This window comes from Bactrocera dorsalis, chromosome 2 (assembly GCF_023373825.1).
Source record: "Bactrocera dorsalis isolate Fly_Bdor chromosome 2, ASM2337382v1, whole genome shotgun sequence".
NCBI lineage: Eukaryota > Metazoa > Arthropoda > Insecta > Diptera > Tephritidae > Bactrocera > Bactrocera dorsalis.
The window spans coordinates 99,896,806-99,913,244 of record NC_064304.1 but is presented as its reverse complement, the minus strand read 5'-3'; the positions used below and the strand labels follow the sequence as shown (position 1 = coordinate 99,913,244).

Here is a 16,439-nt window from a genome sequence, read left to right as displayed (position 1 = left end):
TTTTATGCTTTCTTTATTATTCTTTTCTTTTTTCTTTTTTCTTTTGTAAGCTATTTTAATTTCAAATAAAGCCTCCTCTGCCATTTTCGTTTCTAATTTAGCTTCTAACTTTCACTGTTGTTTTGTTGCTGCCTCTTTTCTAAGCCAATTTTTCATGTATTTCGCTTTATTTGCGATTTTCATTTAGTAGCTCGGTTAATTTATATAATTTGGCACATTTGCTTATGTTGCTAAATTAGCTTAGGAGAATTAAAATATTTGTCTGCATATATTATATTTCTGCTACACCTCCTTTTTTAGTTTATTATAAAGACTTTATTGCTATGTGTTGTTATTGTTAGTAATTACCCTAAATGATTAAGAAATTTATCAGTGTTTTATGTGGAGAAAGTATCGATTCGAAACTGCTGTCTTTGATTGCAATAATTATTATTTTAAAAGTGCATAAATTATTAAAAAAAAATGTATTGTATATTGTTTTATTGGTGAGCAGTGATTCAAAACTACTTAATTTAGCGGATTGCTATATTTTAAAAATTTTAGTAGTTAAAAAAAATCTGAAAATCTATTGCGTTTCCTTTATTTTAAAGAGATTTTTAAAATTCACAAAAGCCCCTCATATCGTCACGCTTTCAATTGGTTGATTAATCACCGCCTAATTGATTGCCCATTTGAAGTGTTGCCAACTTGCAGATGTATTGAAATCAGTGCGTATTATTAATTTGGTATTTATTTGTATTGATTTTCATTTAAATTGAGACAAAGCGTAGTCTGTGTTGCTGAATAATGAAAAATTGTTTTATTCACAGATTTTTGTTGTCTAGTTTGATTACTCAATATTCATTTGACTGACTAACATTGATTTAGGCAAATCGTATTAGACAAAAGACAAGTGTTAATGGACAATCGACATTTAATTGATTGATTAATTTTCAATTACAGTGATTAATCGGCATTTCAATGATGATTGATGCGGAGGCATACAAAGCTAACTTTTGTGCTTTTATTGTTGTGAAACACAACGCTGTAGGTATGTAATTAAACGCATTAAAACTTTATTATTAAAAGTTTGATTATGGAGGCAAAAATGATAAAATTAGTAACTGATATATTTCTGTAAATATTTTTTACTAAATTTCACTAATAATTGAATTTTGTTAAATTGTATTTATTTTGCTGGCTTTAAATTGTTTTCTGATATACTCGATAGCTTTTGTATTGATTCTTTCTCGCTTTATTTTCTTTACTCTGTCATCCTAAATGTAGGCCACGATTTCTCATAAGCGCTGTAATATAAACTGTTATTCAATGAGAGCGCTACACAAGTCTTTTTAAATAAAAAAAAACCAATTCGGGATATCGATGAAGTTCTTTATTTCTGTAGAAGTACATTCGTATATACTTCTTGAGTCACCATTGTATCCCGAAAAAACTACGGTTTGGTGCGGTTTATGGGCCGGCAGCGTCATTGGGCCGTACTTCTTCTGTGATGATCAATTTAAACTTTATAATTTATTAATAAAATATAATACTATCGATTTTTTTAATAGAGTTTCGGCCAAGTGCCAATAAGGGAAAGAGCCGCTCGAAGTAACAAAAATACTGCTGCCGTTCAGGCAAGTGTTGCTGAAGATCGCAGTTTGCCGAATTCCAAGACGTTCTCAAGAATTGGCACTGTGTCAAATCTCAAGTTGCCGTAATTTGAAGAAGGATTTGACCTTATGTCCATATACAATTTTTCTCACTCAAGAACTGAAGCCGTAAGCGTCGGGAGTTCGCTGATTTTACCTTGGAACAACTTGAAAATTATAACGATATTTTTTAGGAAAATAATCTTCTCCGTCGAGGTTTACTTTTAGCTGAGTGATGCGGTAAATAAACAAAACTGTTGAAACAAATCCATAAATTATTCATAAATAACCATTACATTCAACTAAATTAACAGTTTGGTGTGGTTTTTGGTCTGGTGGAACCATCGGTCCGTACTTCTTTCGAAATGAAGCTGATGACAACGTTACTGTCAATGGAGAGCGGTGTACTTCAATGATAACCAACTTTTCATGGTCGAAATTGGAATAAGTTCATCTTTACAACATCTGGTTCGAACAAAACGGGGCTTCGTGCCACACAGCACGTGCAACAACCGAATTATTGCAAGAAATGTTTGGAGATTCGATTATTTCATGAAATTATGACATTGAATGGCCGCCAAGAAGTTGTGATTTAACCCAATTAGACTACTTCTTGTGCGGTTCTTTGAAGTCATTGGTCTTTAGCAGTAAACCAGACTCCATCAAGCCTTAGAAGTCAATATTGAACGTGATATAAGTACGACTTGATTTAGTGGAAAAAGTACTGGAAAATTGGGTACATCGAACTCGTTCCTACAAAAGAAGTCGTGGATGCCACTTGAATGATGTTATATTCGGTACTTGATTGTAATGATTTCTCACTAAATAAAAAAAAATATTTCAATTTTCTTTAACAATTATTGTGTTTGGTTTTTTGAAGAAATCATATCACTCTTATTGAAAAAACCCTCAATTATAATATTCTTTATATTTTCTAATACTTTGGAACGCAATAAATTTTTGTTTTTTGGATTGCAGCAAAGAGCAAACAGCTTTGAATCGACAAGAAATAAAAGCAAATTTACTTTCTAAATAACTACATTTGAGTAGCTATGCATTTAAGTATATTTATAGGAATGTGTGTGTAAATTCGATGAGTTAGAAGTCATATGTTTGCATAGTGGAGCGCGCATATCTGAGTATATGGGCTGCTAATTAAAGTATTTAGGCACTTCGAAGAGGCAAAGTATTCTCTAAAGGCATAAATATTTATTTAAGAGTAAGTTAGAGTTATAAAAATAAAGGGAACTAGTAGCAACGAGTGTGTGAGTACACACATATGTACCGTGACATTTGTACAAATATGTGGCAATAGCTGGTTTTGTGCATAGGAGTATTCGTATTGAGCATTAGGAACAAGATATTTTTTTTTACTTAAATAACAGAAAAATACAAATACAAATTAGTTTTCTAAAGCGTTACATATACATAAGTACATAATTTTACCGATTCGCCAAGAGGCCATTCGCTGGTGGCAGCACGTTTGCATTCACAGCGCCCAGCGTGGGTCCGTTCATTGGTCCACCCACCGAGACAGTGGACACCACACCGCCGGCTACCGCACGCACACCCGCGGCCATACCCAGCGATGTGGCCACATTCAGTTGCCGTTGATGTACAGCCGCCGCTACTACACTGCCTGCGCAACTATTGGGTACGATGGACATGCCACCAGTCGCTGATTGCGCTGAAGCGGCAGCTGCTACCGCTGCTGCTGTTGCCGCCGCTGCTGCCGCTGCCGCACGCTGATGCTTGCTGGAGTTGCTACCGCCACCACCGCCGCCGCTGCCACCACTGCTCTTCACCAAACCACCGTTATGCTTCTGCGCCATATGCGTCTGGTAATGTTTGGCCAGGTGCGCCTTCTGCCGGAAGCTTTTGCCACACAGCGAGCAGGTGAAGGGCTTCTCGCCGGTGTGTGTGCGTATGTGCACATTCACTGAGTACTTGTCCTTGAAGCCCTTCGAGCAAATGGAGCAGTAGTGCAGTGAACGCTCCTTGCGCTGACCATTGCAGTGCGTGGGGCTGTTGCTGCTGGTGCTCGAGCTGCTGCCGCCGCTGGTTGGGCCATTTGCGCTATTTGCTGTGGCGCCGCTAGCTGACTGTGCACTGCCGCCGTTGCCCGTGCTGCTGTTGTGATTGGTTATATTTGGATTGTTGTTGTTGTTATTATTATGGTGTTGCGTGCTGGATGTGGAGCGCTTGTACTTCTTTGTCACTTTGGTAGTGCTGCCGCTGCTGGTGCCGCTGCTGCTGCTAACCGCGCTTGCCTTGCCACCAGCTACGTGCTGTTGTTGTGCATGCAACACGCGCGGTGCTGGCTGCCCAACCGACTGCGGACCCGTCATGTGCAGCGCTGGCATAGCCGCTTGTGGCAATGGCGATAGTTGCTGTTGTTGTGGCATACTCGTCGGCGTTGTTGCCGGTGACAGTAGTTGCTGTTGTTGCTGCTGCTGCAGCTGCTGCACACTCGCAGCGCCCACATTTGCGCCAGCTGCTGGCGATATTTGCATCAACACGTCGCTGGCGCCATAATCGGCGCTCGAAGTGGGCGAACAGAATTGCTGCACTTCATTGGCAATGCGTTTGATCTTCTCGAAGTCGTCGCTGAAGGCACTTTCTAGTGATAGGAACATATCGTCGACCATGAGGCTAGACACGCCTGCACTGTTGACACCGCCATTGGGATGTTGGCTGCCAACCAGCTGCGAGGGATGTGTGTCCTCAAACATTTGGGCCGCGCTGAGCGCTGAGTCGCCGAAAGAGAGTGTGTCCTGTAAAGAGTTGAGCGAAGCGCGCAAAGAGAGAGAAGAGTAAAAGAAGAGATTTTATGAATTTGGAACACGTTGAAATTTTGTGTATTTAAGTAGGTGCAATTAGTGGTGGAATATTTGGGCTTGAGAATTTAGACGGGTTCTTCAACATTAATAGTAGGTTGTTTTGTTTTATGACTAGTTGCAAAATTTCCGTTAGCTTACTTACCGTATCTGGTGGAAAGAGTAGCCTTCGCATTTCCTCTTCCTTGACTGTGGGTGAGGAGGGCAGCAATGAAATGCCGTTTTGCATGTGTATGCCTTTGGAATAACCTTTACCCTGCAAAGCGCTACGCAGCAAGGACTCAGCTGAGTTCTAAATTGGTAAGAGAGAATGTATTGATCAATTATTCATAAAAAAATTGTCAGCGTTTAGATTTGCTCTTCGACAAATTTTGCTACCCAAAGGAATTTTGAGTTAGTTCTTGATTTCGACTTTGGTTAAACTTCTCTTCTTCTTCTTCTTAATTGGCGTAGACACCGCTTACGCGATTATAGCCGAGTTAAACTTCTCTAGTCCCTGAAAATTGGTTGTCAAGTCGAAAAGTGTCGATAGAGTTCAAGCAAATATATTGAGTACTTGAAAAATGGAAGTGTGTGAGATGTCGAAGGATACCCTTACACCAGACCAATTAAGAAAGCATACAGCTAGGGCCTCCCCTTAAAAATGCTGAGTTTTTTCTTTCTGTTATTGAATAATCGTTCGATTTTCCTTTTAATGCTGACAATGAACTTTAGTCCACTTCAAAACTATGTGTATCAGCGGAACAAAAATTGTAAAACTAACCAAAACATTAACCGGTTTCGCTGCCTTCTACATAAATACAAACAAACATGTGTTTTTTTTTCTCACCTGCTCTGCATTGTGATCCGCCATATGCCAGTCGTTGTTGTTGTTTTGAAATTGTGCCAACTGCGAAGGACTGCCGACACCGCCCATGCCACCAACACCGCCTGCCAACGAGATGGCCGTTACCAGTGAGGGCAAACGCTGACTATTCACACCACTCCCACTATTGCCACCATGCAGTCCTGTGGCCGCATTCGCGCCCATCCCCAGCCCATTCACCATATCACCAGTCATATTGCCATCCCTGCCGCTGCCCTCCGCCGTGCCATAACCAGCCGGACTCTCATCATAGGGATACTCGGATTTGATATAACCCGGAAAGCTACCGAGCAAGCTGTCCAGATCCAGCGTGTTGGACAGTTGGGCAGCGGCATCCTCGGGTTCACGCTTCAGCCATGACTCATTGCCATTTAATACTGTGATTGTGTAGATCTGGCCGTCGCTGTTATCCACCGTCATACTGGCATTGCCGTTATTGTTGCTGGTATTATTACTATTATTATTGTTGTTGTTGCTGTGGTTGTGGCTAAGTGAAGTATTATTGTTTGTTGCATTGTTGTTGGCAACTTGTGTGGCGCTTTGTTGTGCACAGGAACTGCTATTGTTGAGCGACATTTGTCGTTGCGTGTGATGGATGGCGGCTGACTGTTGGTGTTGTTGTTGTTGCTGCTGCTGCTGTGTGTGCATATGTTGATGCGGTGACTGATGATGTAGATGTTGTTGTTGTTGATGCGGATGCGTTTGATTTGGCGATGCTGGGCTATGCAGATGCGAGGAATGCTGTAAGCTGTTAGCGGGTGTGGCGCGATGCTGGTGTGTGGCGGCCGTTGTGGGCACAGGCGATGCCGCGGCGTTCACAACAGCCTGTTGTTGCCAACAATAGCGGTCGAGGTCCTCAAAAATGGTGGCATCCAGACGACTAGTGGGATCCTTGTCGGCGTGCCAGAACTGAATGGGAGAAAAAGCATGAAATTAAAGAGAGGACTACAGTGTTGGAGGCGGAACTAAGTTCACACTTTGTTCATAATAAAAATAAATCTTTTTTTAATAAAAAATGCAATTGTATTCTAAGTAAATTGTTTTTGAAAAATCAACCTGAAATTTTGCTCATGTTCTTTTCTCTCTAAGCAGCTGCTCATATGTCAAAAACTTCGATATCAGTCTACTATACCCTATAGCTGCTATAGAAACTGATACAAAAAAATCAAGTTCTTGTTTGGAAAACTATTTTATTTGATTTTATATCTTTGCGAAACTTGGTACAGAATATTACCAAGGGCAAGGCTTTAATCTGAAAACATATTGTTGAGATCGGCCCGCCAAAGCATATAGCTGGCATACAAACTGACTCATAAAAATTTAGTTCTTGTATGAAAAACTTTCTCATTTGATAAGATATATTCTCGAAGTTTGGTACAGATCATTGCCCAAGGTAATGCTATAATCTGCGAAAATATGATACAGATAAGATTACAATATGCTATAGCTGCCATACAAACTGGTAATTCAAAATCAAGTGCCTGTATGGAACACCGTCTTATTTGACAAGATATCTATACGAAATTCGGTATAGATTGTCGTTTGAGGCAATACTACGATCTCCGAACATATTCTACAGATCAGCGTACTATAGCATATAGCTGTCATATAAACTGATCGTTCAAAATCAATATAGAGGTCTTTTTACACCTTGTTATGTATGAATAATGCATTTGTGAAGCGTGTTCTAGCTTCAGTGTAGTCTAAGTTGTCATTTATTTTATTATGCTTTTGCTTAATTTTTCCTTTAAATGAAACAAAATCGTCCATTAGCATAAGCAAACCAGTTGCAAAAGTAAAGTTTTCCGCTAAAAGCGCACAAATTAGTAATTTCTCTGTATGCGTTTACATAACCGAACTATTGCAACTAACACATGTTATTGTCTGGAGTTGATCAACAAAAAAATATATGTAAATAAAAACCGAAAATGAAACAATGAGCAGAAAAAATGTGAAAAAAAAACATAAATCAAATATAAAGGCGGCAACAAGTTTGCTGCTTAAGTCCTTTGTTTGGCCAATGTAAAATGCAAAAAACAGCAAGAAGAAGCAACATAAAGAAAACTCAATACAAATTCGTGGCTGTGAAATGAAAAGACTTTCGAACTTTTTCTTTGCTAAAAGCAATTTAATATTTCAGACGCATAAGCACTGTACACACACACACACTCACCACACCACTTAAGCACACACACACAAGCGCGCTCAAGTGCAGTTGGCGCATATGTTTGCACTTTCTATGACCGCACCAACTGCGCATTCAAATGCCACAAAATGCGCAACAATGAAGCTGCCACTACCGCTGCCGCTTCGGCCGCTCGGCTACTGTGCCCACTAACCAACTGGCTGACTACTTGAGGCGGCTGGCTGACTATCAGACTGGCTAACTGTCCATTTGACTGCACGCTTGCCACCGTTGCCTATGTGCGCTGTGAAAGCAGCCAGCAGCCCGAATAAGTCGTGGCAAATGCAACGTGCGGTAGCCAGCTAAATCAGCCAGCTGTTGTTTGGCTCGTGCCCCACATCGTTGTGGACAGTGAGTGTTGGTCGTTGTTGCAAGTGTGGTTGCAAGTTCACCAAGTGCATATAGTGCTGTTGCATGCAGCACGTGCCATGTCAATTTTTGGCTATGCCCTCCAAGGCTATTGTTGCATGTGTTGCAACTTGATACACTTAGGCATATTTACCACACCTACACTACAAACTCACACACGAGCAAACTGTCGTATATAAGTGCGGTATGTGCGCATGTTGTTGTTGTTGCTGTTTGTGGCATTTATGGCACTTCACCTAATTCGTCTGTGCGCTCACCTTTCAGTTGCTCGTTCTAGCTTTTTGCTTTTTGCTTTTCGCATTTTACTTTGCATTTCTTTTGTGGTGTATTTGAGTTGCACCCGTCCGCACCCGCCCGCACTCACAGTCACTTGTGTCTAACAGAGCAATAACAAGCATTGTCTACACTGGAAATTTACAAAATTTTACGGGTATCGAATATGTTTGCAACAGGATGTCTGTAGGTGCAACATGCAGAACAACAACTGGCAACAGGCTGCAGCAATAGCGCTGGCAGCAGCAGCAACAACAGTAGCTGCATTTTGGTAGCAGCCAGTACATTGTTAGCCTGGCCTATCAAGCATCGAGCGCTTCGAGTCCACTCGCATTGAGTGCCAATCGATTTTTCTAGTCCACTGCCTTTCTTTCATCTATTCGTTTGGACTTTGTTGTTTTTTTTCATGTTATTTTGGCTACCGTCTCGTCGTTACTACTGCATTGTGAGTGTTGCTTTGCCTGCTGCTGTTGTGGTTAGTACTGCCCTCGAGTTGCTTTTGTTGTTGCATTTTGATTTTGTTCCCTCAATTTTCTCGGCTGTCGTTTTACGCGCAAACTTTTGCTTCATTTTTGTTGTTTGTGCTGTATTTGTATTATTTCGGTATTTAAAGTCGACAACTGACATGACAGCAACACTGGTTTATTGTTGTTGCAATGCAAAATTATTTATATATTTATGCTTTTTTCGTTATTGCTTTTTTGGTTGACTGTGAGAACATCATAATCTCTGGTGAACTCATTGAAATCAGGTTTGGTCGCTTTTTAGAGGTTAAGTTTTCTTTTAGGTGAAGAAAAATAAAAAATATTGGTACATAAACTATATTTTTGCTGTCGCCGTTGTTAGTGGGCTAGATTTTGTATATTGCATTCCTATATGAGTTTGGATGGGTCTCTGTTCATCATTTGATTATCAGTTTTTAGATTACAGAGTGATCGACCGGCTGATGTTCATATCTTAACTTATTTGATTATGATTTTTTTAGATCACAGACTGAAAAATCACCTGACATTCATTTCTTTGATTACCTATTACTACTTTGATCATCACTTTTTAATCCACTGATCACTAACTAGCTCTACTATTCATTTGATCATATTATATTATTATTATATTATTATTATATTTATTGATCATCACTTTTTAGATTACAGATTAATCAGTCGGCTGATACACTTTTTGGGACTCTGTTGCTCATTCAATCATCAGTTTCTAGAGCACTACCCGATCGGTCAGCTGATACTCTTCTTTTTTGTAATCTGTGTTTCATCTATGTCTTTATCTTTTTATTATAATAGGGACAGGAGATGGTGACCCAATTCCCCAATCGATGACGACAGAGCGCACGTTCCATTGTCCAACTATGAAGAAGTTCGAATAACAATTATCCGTCCGAAGAACAACAAAGCGGCGGGGTGCCAATGGTTTGCCGGTCGAGCTATACAAATACGGCGGCAAAGAACTGATAAGGAACATGCATCAGCCTTTTATAAAATATGGTCGGACGAAACATGCCCGACGATCGGTATTTAAGCGTGCTTTGCACAATCCGCAATACGGAGGACTCCACAATCTGCGCCAACTGCCGTGGTATAAGCCTTCTCAACCTCGCATATAAAGTTTGATCGCGCGTATTGTGTAAAAGATTAAAGCCCACCGTCAACAAACTGATTGGATCTTGTCAGTATGACTTTCGACCTGAAAAGTCTACAATCCACCAGATTTTTTTCATACACCAAATTTTGGAAGGATATCTCCGAGCAGGTCGAGTGAATGAGGGCAAGACGAAATTTGTCCTGTCATTAAACTGTTTGGTTGCACTCGCGAATGGGCAGATGATTCCGTCTATCTTGGAACGAGTAATAACACCAACAACAATATCAGACACGAAATCCAATGCAGAATATCTCTTGCTAATAGGTGCTACTTCGGACTAAGTAGGCAATTGAGAAGTAAAGTGCGCTATCGACGAACAAATACCAAACTCTATAAACTCATCATCCCCGTCTTGCTATATAATGCAGAGGCAGGGGCGGTGACAACATCTGTTGAGTCGACGTTACGAGTTTTCGAGAGAAAGGTTCTGCGGAAGATTTGTGCTCCTTTGCGCATTGGTAACGACGAATATTGAATTCGATGGAATGTTGAGCGGCTGTGTTGGCGAGGTCATGTTCTCCGAATGGGCGAAAACACTCCAGCTCTGAAAGTATTCGGCGCAGTACCCGCCGGGGAAGCAGAGGAGGACCTCCACTCTGTTGCAGAGACCAGGTGGAAAAGGAACTGGCCTCGCTTGGAATTTTCATATAGAACTAAATTGGTAGACTAAATTACTAACCAGCTTGTGTTAATTACTGTTATACATATGTATATGGTATATTCGTAGAAAATTAAAAGAAATTTGCAAAGCCATTTCAATTTGTTATCAATGAATATTTCGCTCACCTCATAGCCCTGCAATGTGGGATCACTGCTGTTGCCATTACTGTTACCATCTGAGCCATCTATGCAACTGCTGCCGTTACCCGGCGTGCCAACACGTCCGCCAACACAAGCACTCCCACCGCTGGTGCCACCGCCACCATCGTGTGGCATGCTGCCGGCTAAGTTATTGCTTTGCTCATGACTGTGTTGTTGTTGCTGTTGTTGATGGTGCGCATGCTGCTGCTGTTGCTGTTGTTGCTGCTGCTGGTGACTGTGCTGCTGATGATGCGTATGCTGTTGTTGCTGGTGCTGCTGATGGTGCTGGTGTGTGCCGGTGTTTACGCTGCCCGCATGCAGACTGCCCACACCCATACCGATGTCGACCACATCTGCGCCGACACCGATACCAATGCCCATATCGGGCGCCGAGACGAAATCGAAAAAATCCGTTTTAGTCAGCTCCTCCGCGCGAAATGTTTCACTTATATCCATGCCAGTGGATGACATCTCATCCGTGCCAATCATTTAGCGCTTGACGTGGCGCTGCGCAGGCGCGTAGACGCTGCAGTGCCGGCGTTGCGAAGTGTGCGGTGTTTTGTGTTCAACTTAGTTAGTTAGTGATGCGTTTCGTTGTTGTTGTTGTTGAAAGTGTGGTGAAATTCGTAGTAGTTGTTGTAAATTATTTAGGTTCTGCAAAGAAGTGAAAAAGAGAAAGTCAAGAGGTTTTGTTATTAATTGGGTTGTCTTAAATTTAATTTATTTTTAAATGAAAACTTTTTAATTTTAAACATATATTTTTATATAAAGTTTTTTTTTTTTAATTTTTGGCTTCCGTTGCATTAAAGAAAGGTCATAAAAGAACCGTCAAGGATTGTCGTTTTATATTTTCATTGAAAAATCTTACACAGAAAACCAAGAAATGTATGGAAGTGTTTAAGAGTACAAAGATTAGAATACGATTGATGGAAATATGTTTGATAAAGGTGGGCAGAAAAGTTGCCACAAGAAATTGAAATTGAAATTGATAAGTGAAGTGAGTTACTAAAATATTGTTAGACTAATTGAATTGAAGAAAATAAACAAAAAAATAAAAAAAAATTCTAAGAAGGGCTGCCACCTGTTAAAAATTTTAATTATTAAGAAGATAAAATAGACGAAAGAAATTATTTAAATTAAAAAGATTTTCAAACGAAGCGAAACAAATATTTTTTTTAGTAGGATTGCCACCTAATAAAACATTTAATTATCGAGTAATAATAATAAAAGTAAGCGAGCTGGTAAAATATTGTTAGAAAAAATAGATTTAAGAAAAGTGTAAATTAAATAAATTTCTGTGAAGGGTTGCCATCCGCCAAAAATTTTAATAATCAAAATGATCAAATAGACGAAAAGCATTAATTAGGCTAAAGAGAGTTTAGAACGGAGCCAAAGAAATAAGTTTTTTTTAGAAGCGTTGCCACCTATTAAAAACTTTAATTATCAAGAAAAAATAATTAAGGTAAGCGAGTTAATGAGATATGGTTAGAAATAGATGTAAGAAATATATGTATATATTATAATTTGTAAGTAAAAATGATAAATGAAAAAAATAAATTTATGAAAAGTACAAATGAATAATTCTTTGAGAAGGGTTGCCAACTGCTAAAAAAATTTTGAATTATCAAGTGAAAACGATAAAAGGAACGAGTAGAAAAAATATTGTTTGACTAAAGAAATTTAAAAAAGTGCCGAAATACTAGGTCTCCGAGAAGAGTTGCCACCTAAAAATAATTTCAACCATCAAAACATTTTATTAGAAAAGTTTTTCAAGCTAAAAAGGTTGAAAAGTGTTTATACATAGTTTTCGTGAAGGGTTGCCACCTGCAAAAAATTTTAAATTAGAAAATTTTTTCAAGTTAAAACCGTCGAAAAATGTTTATACTGAAAAACACTCAGAGATGTGGAGAGGATTATTCTCCATAAGGACCTAGTTGAGAATGTTATCAAAATGGACAGAAAGAGAGAAATAAAACATTGATGTTCGTTGCTAAGCTTATTTGAAAAAAAAGGTAATGTAAAGAGGTTGCCAGACGTGGAGAAAGGTTGCCGTCTGTTTTGAAAATCTTGCTCATTTAGAATTTTTGGTATTTTTCAGCACTATGTACTTGTACACAAATCTTCAAATAATAATTCGTTGGAAGGAAAAAAATTTAAAAAAATATGTTGGGTTTAAAAATTAAATAAAGTAATTATTTTATGTTGCAGAAAATTCGAGGATATTAAAATTTAATGTTTTGAATTTAAAGTTGTAATATTTAAACTTTTTTTTATTAGGTTGTATGGCAATCTAGCAAACGTTGTAAATTTAGCTCAAAGACAATTACTCGCAAACATAAAAATTTAGCAATCAAAGCAGAATTACATTTTTTATTTCGCCACATTTTTTATATCGTTTTCTCATAATATTTTCGGGCGCCCGACTTGGCATGACAAAACCAAAACTAAATAGTTAGGCATAAATAAATCAGGTACAATCAGTTGGGTGACAAAGTGTAAACACGATTGTCAACAGCAGCTGTAAATCTTATACAAATCACGAGCGTGAAAAATCACCAAAATCCAAACAAACACAAAAACTGACGAAATCGCAAAAAGCGAACAGCAAAATAGCCAAGAATAGAGCGAAAATATCGAAACCACAAAAATATTTAATAATGAATGCAAAATTTGCATTAGATTCGTTAGTGAGACTGTCAGCGCCAGCAAAATCACCACGGCGCCGAGTGAGTAGGGGAGAGAGGGCAGCGTATTGACCGCAAACTGTTGCACAGCATTTTAGTGCTGCCATTAAAAGCAAAGCAAAGCAAATATGCTTATGCGACATTAAAAACACAAAAAAAATAAAAAATTTGGGAAAAATCGGAAAATGCATAAACCGCAGTTTAATGTGAAAAATTGAAAATTTGCTGTGACACGAATTTTGTACGCTTCAGTTTCGCTCAAATTTGGAGTGAGCCAAAAAATAGTAATAAAGCAAATAAAATAAAAAATAAATAATAATGGCAATAAATAATGCAAAATGTGAGAAAATTGCTTTAGGCTTTATACTCTATACGAAAAATGCTCAAAAAACTAATAAAAAGATTATACAAATAAAAAAAGTTTTAAAAATTATATGCTGTGCATACAAGTCGTTTCATTGAAATTTTAACCAAACTGCGTACTTTGAATTTTTCGTAATTTTTTTACATTTGATTAATTAATAATTTGGAAATATTAGGTGCAACAAAATATCAACCGTAATATATATGAAAATAGTAAACTGTACAAAAATTGTTTTAATATACATAAGTGAAAATGATTTTTTGTCAGTCCGGCTCAATTTTGATCATATTATAAATTCTTAAAAATAAAGTTATAGCAGAATTTTGACGTTCAGACGTTTCGGTGCATAAAAAATTACGACCTGATTTTGGAGTACGAATACGGTTAGTTTACCCAGCCGTTTCCTATACAATCGGGTACAAATAACCGAAAGGTATCCGGTTTTATAAGCAGCCAAGGATTGTCAATTCGGCAGCATTTCCCACAACACTACTTCTTATACTATATTAAAAATATAATAATTGCGTATTCTTCAAAACCAAGGATATCAGCAATAACATTAAAAAATCATAAAAATAAATAAATCCTATGTATGAAAAATATGCGTATATTGAGAAAAAAGTTCAAAGCTAATGCCAAAAAGCCAAGCAAGTCAGTTCTTCAAACGCGCAATTCGCTAGACAATCAGTTAAACCGTCAGCATTGCAGCTTGTCAGTTGGCTTAGTGCATTTCGGCTAACATGCAGATTTGCAGTTATGAATGTGTATGTGTATGTATGTAGATATGTATGTCGTTGCTATGAAATTCACGATTGCACTTGTCACATTACTCAATCGCAAGTGCAGCAAATCAAGCATGAAAATGCTCGAGTTTCGCTTGAATGAGTGTGTGCGTGTGTGTGTGTACAAGTGCTTGCTTAGTCATGTTGTTGCCCAGTTTGTGGTGGCGGTTGTCGTGGTTTTGGTTGCTGTCATTGTATGTTGGTGCTTATGCCGGTGACTTTGGTGTTGACATGTGCCATGCAGTGTGCGCGTGCGCGTCAAAATAAAACGAAAATATGCAGTTCGACGGAAACGTGCTACACGAAAAATTGTGCAGTTCAAAAAGGCAGAAAAACGAATAAAAAAAAATACAAAAAGAATTTTTGTTGCAAGCAATTGTGTGTTGTGTGGCGAAATTTGGATTTACTTACATAGATAAAATACATTTTGGGGTTAATAATGATAATAATAAATAAAATATATTAATAATAATGAGAGTAATAATAATAATAATAATAATAATAATAATAATAATAATAATAATAATAATAATAATAATAATAATAATAATAATAAGAGGACGAAAAATATTTAAGCTGGTTCCCAAATTTTGAGGCAGATGACATCAGATCATATGATCTTTGCCGTATGATATAAATATTGCTTGCTGGTTATGTTAAATAATATTATTGTAATAAAAGGATGTGACTTCACACTGTCTAATATCCATGTAATATAACATTTTTGATAGAAATTATATTTGTCATGCAATGCATATTTCATCACTACCATTGAAATGATGTGATCACATGACTCGTCATATATGTATGTATATAAAAATTAATTGGGATATTATAAAAATCTTATTTTACAGGAGTTTTTTTTATTACCACATGCACATCACATGATGAAACGTCATATGATAATAATATAACATGATGCGACCTACTTACAAATTAACTGATAAGTTTTAAAAGTTTCAAATAATTCGCATTTAAACAAATTTTCTAAGACATAACCACTCACATGATTAAACAGCATATGATATTTATATCACATGTTGTGAAATTATAGGACAATACCATCAATGCAATCTTATAACAACCTTATGTTATTCGCTTTCAAGGATTTTTTTTTATCACATATGCACATCACATGACTAATCGTTGCATGACAATAATATAACATGATGCGAAATGGTTGCAAATTAGCTGATATATAAAAATTTCATATTATCCGTATTCCAAAGAATTTTTCAGTAAATAATCACATATGAAACATGATATGACTTTAAACCCATCACGTGATGCTTTAAAATCAATTGATATGTTATGAAAACCTAATTTATTCGCTTTTCAACTAATTTTGAAACTCATAACCACTTCACATGATGAAACATCATATGACATTTATATCACATGTTGTGAAAATATAACATAAAATAACATCTGGGCAGATAAATTATTACCTAACATGCCATGTAAATTCAAACACACGTAAATTTCATAAAACAGTGTGCCAGATGTGTATAGCATACTGCGATTAATCATGTGACATTAATATCACAAGTTAGAAAATCATTGTATCATCACAATTTTTAATATGTAATATCAAGCGCTGCCACACAAAAGCTTAAAAGTAATAATTTTTAATCACTAGTGAGTGGTTGTACAAATGTATATTCTATTCATCTGATTAAAATTTCATTTAATTTGTGAATTTTTTACGAGGCTTACTTGAAATACGAAAAGTGTAATTGCAATTATACTTCTTTCTGGTATCTAAATATTCACTAATTTTGTAATATTAATATAAAACTCATGCATAAGATTTCGTATATACATATCTATTCCTTAATCGGTTAAAAAATACCCAAAACTCAATAAAAATTATATCAAAGAAAAAAAGAGACTGTTGCAAGTCGCCGAGTTTCCCGTTTAAATCTTCTAATTCCTCAGCAAGCAGACCTAATTTTACTCATATATTATTTTACTCACATCTACTTCTCTTAC

The 16,439-nt window shown here is 37.3% G+C and overlaps 1 protein-coding gene across 3 annotated transcripts in view; it reads right to left on the bottom strand.

Annotated features, from left to right (window-relative positions):
* Positions 1 to 3,040: 3,040 nt before the first annotated feature.
* Positions 3,041 to 16,439, bottom strand: part of LOC105231676 (homeobox protein 5) — a 90,609-nt gene continuing 77,210 nt past the window's right edge. For all 3 annotated transcript variants that reach the window (XM_049447556.1, XM_049447558.1, XM_049447557.1), the window contains exons 3-6: positions 10,603 to 11,271; positions 5,298 to 6,242; positions 4,614 to 4,760; positions 3,041 to 4,405 (exon numbers count right to left, since the gene is read on the bottom strand). In XM_049447556.1, coding sequence (XP_049303513.1) covers positions 3,074 to 4,405; positions 4,614 to 4,760; positions 5,298 to 6,242; positions 10,603 to 11,106 — 2,928 coding nt within the window. In that variant the 5' untranslated portion in view covers positions 11,107 to 11,271 and the 3' untranslated portion in view covers positions 3,041 to 3,073. The remainder of the gene's footprint in view (positions 4,406 to 4,613; positions 4,761 to 5,297; positions 6,243 to 10,602; positions 11,272 to 16,439) is intronic.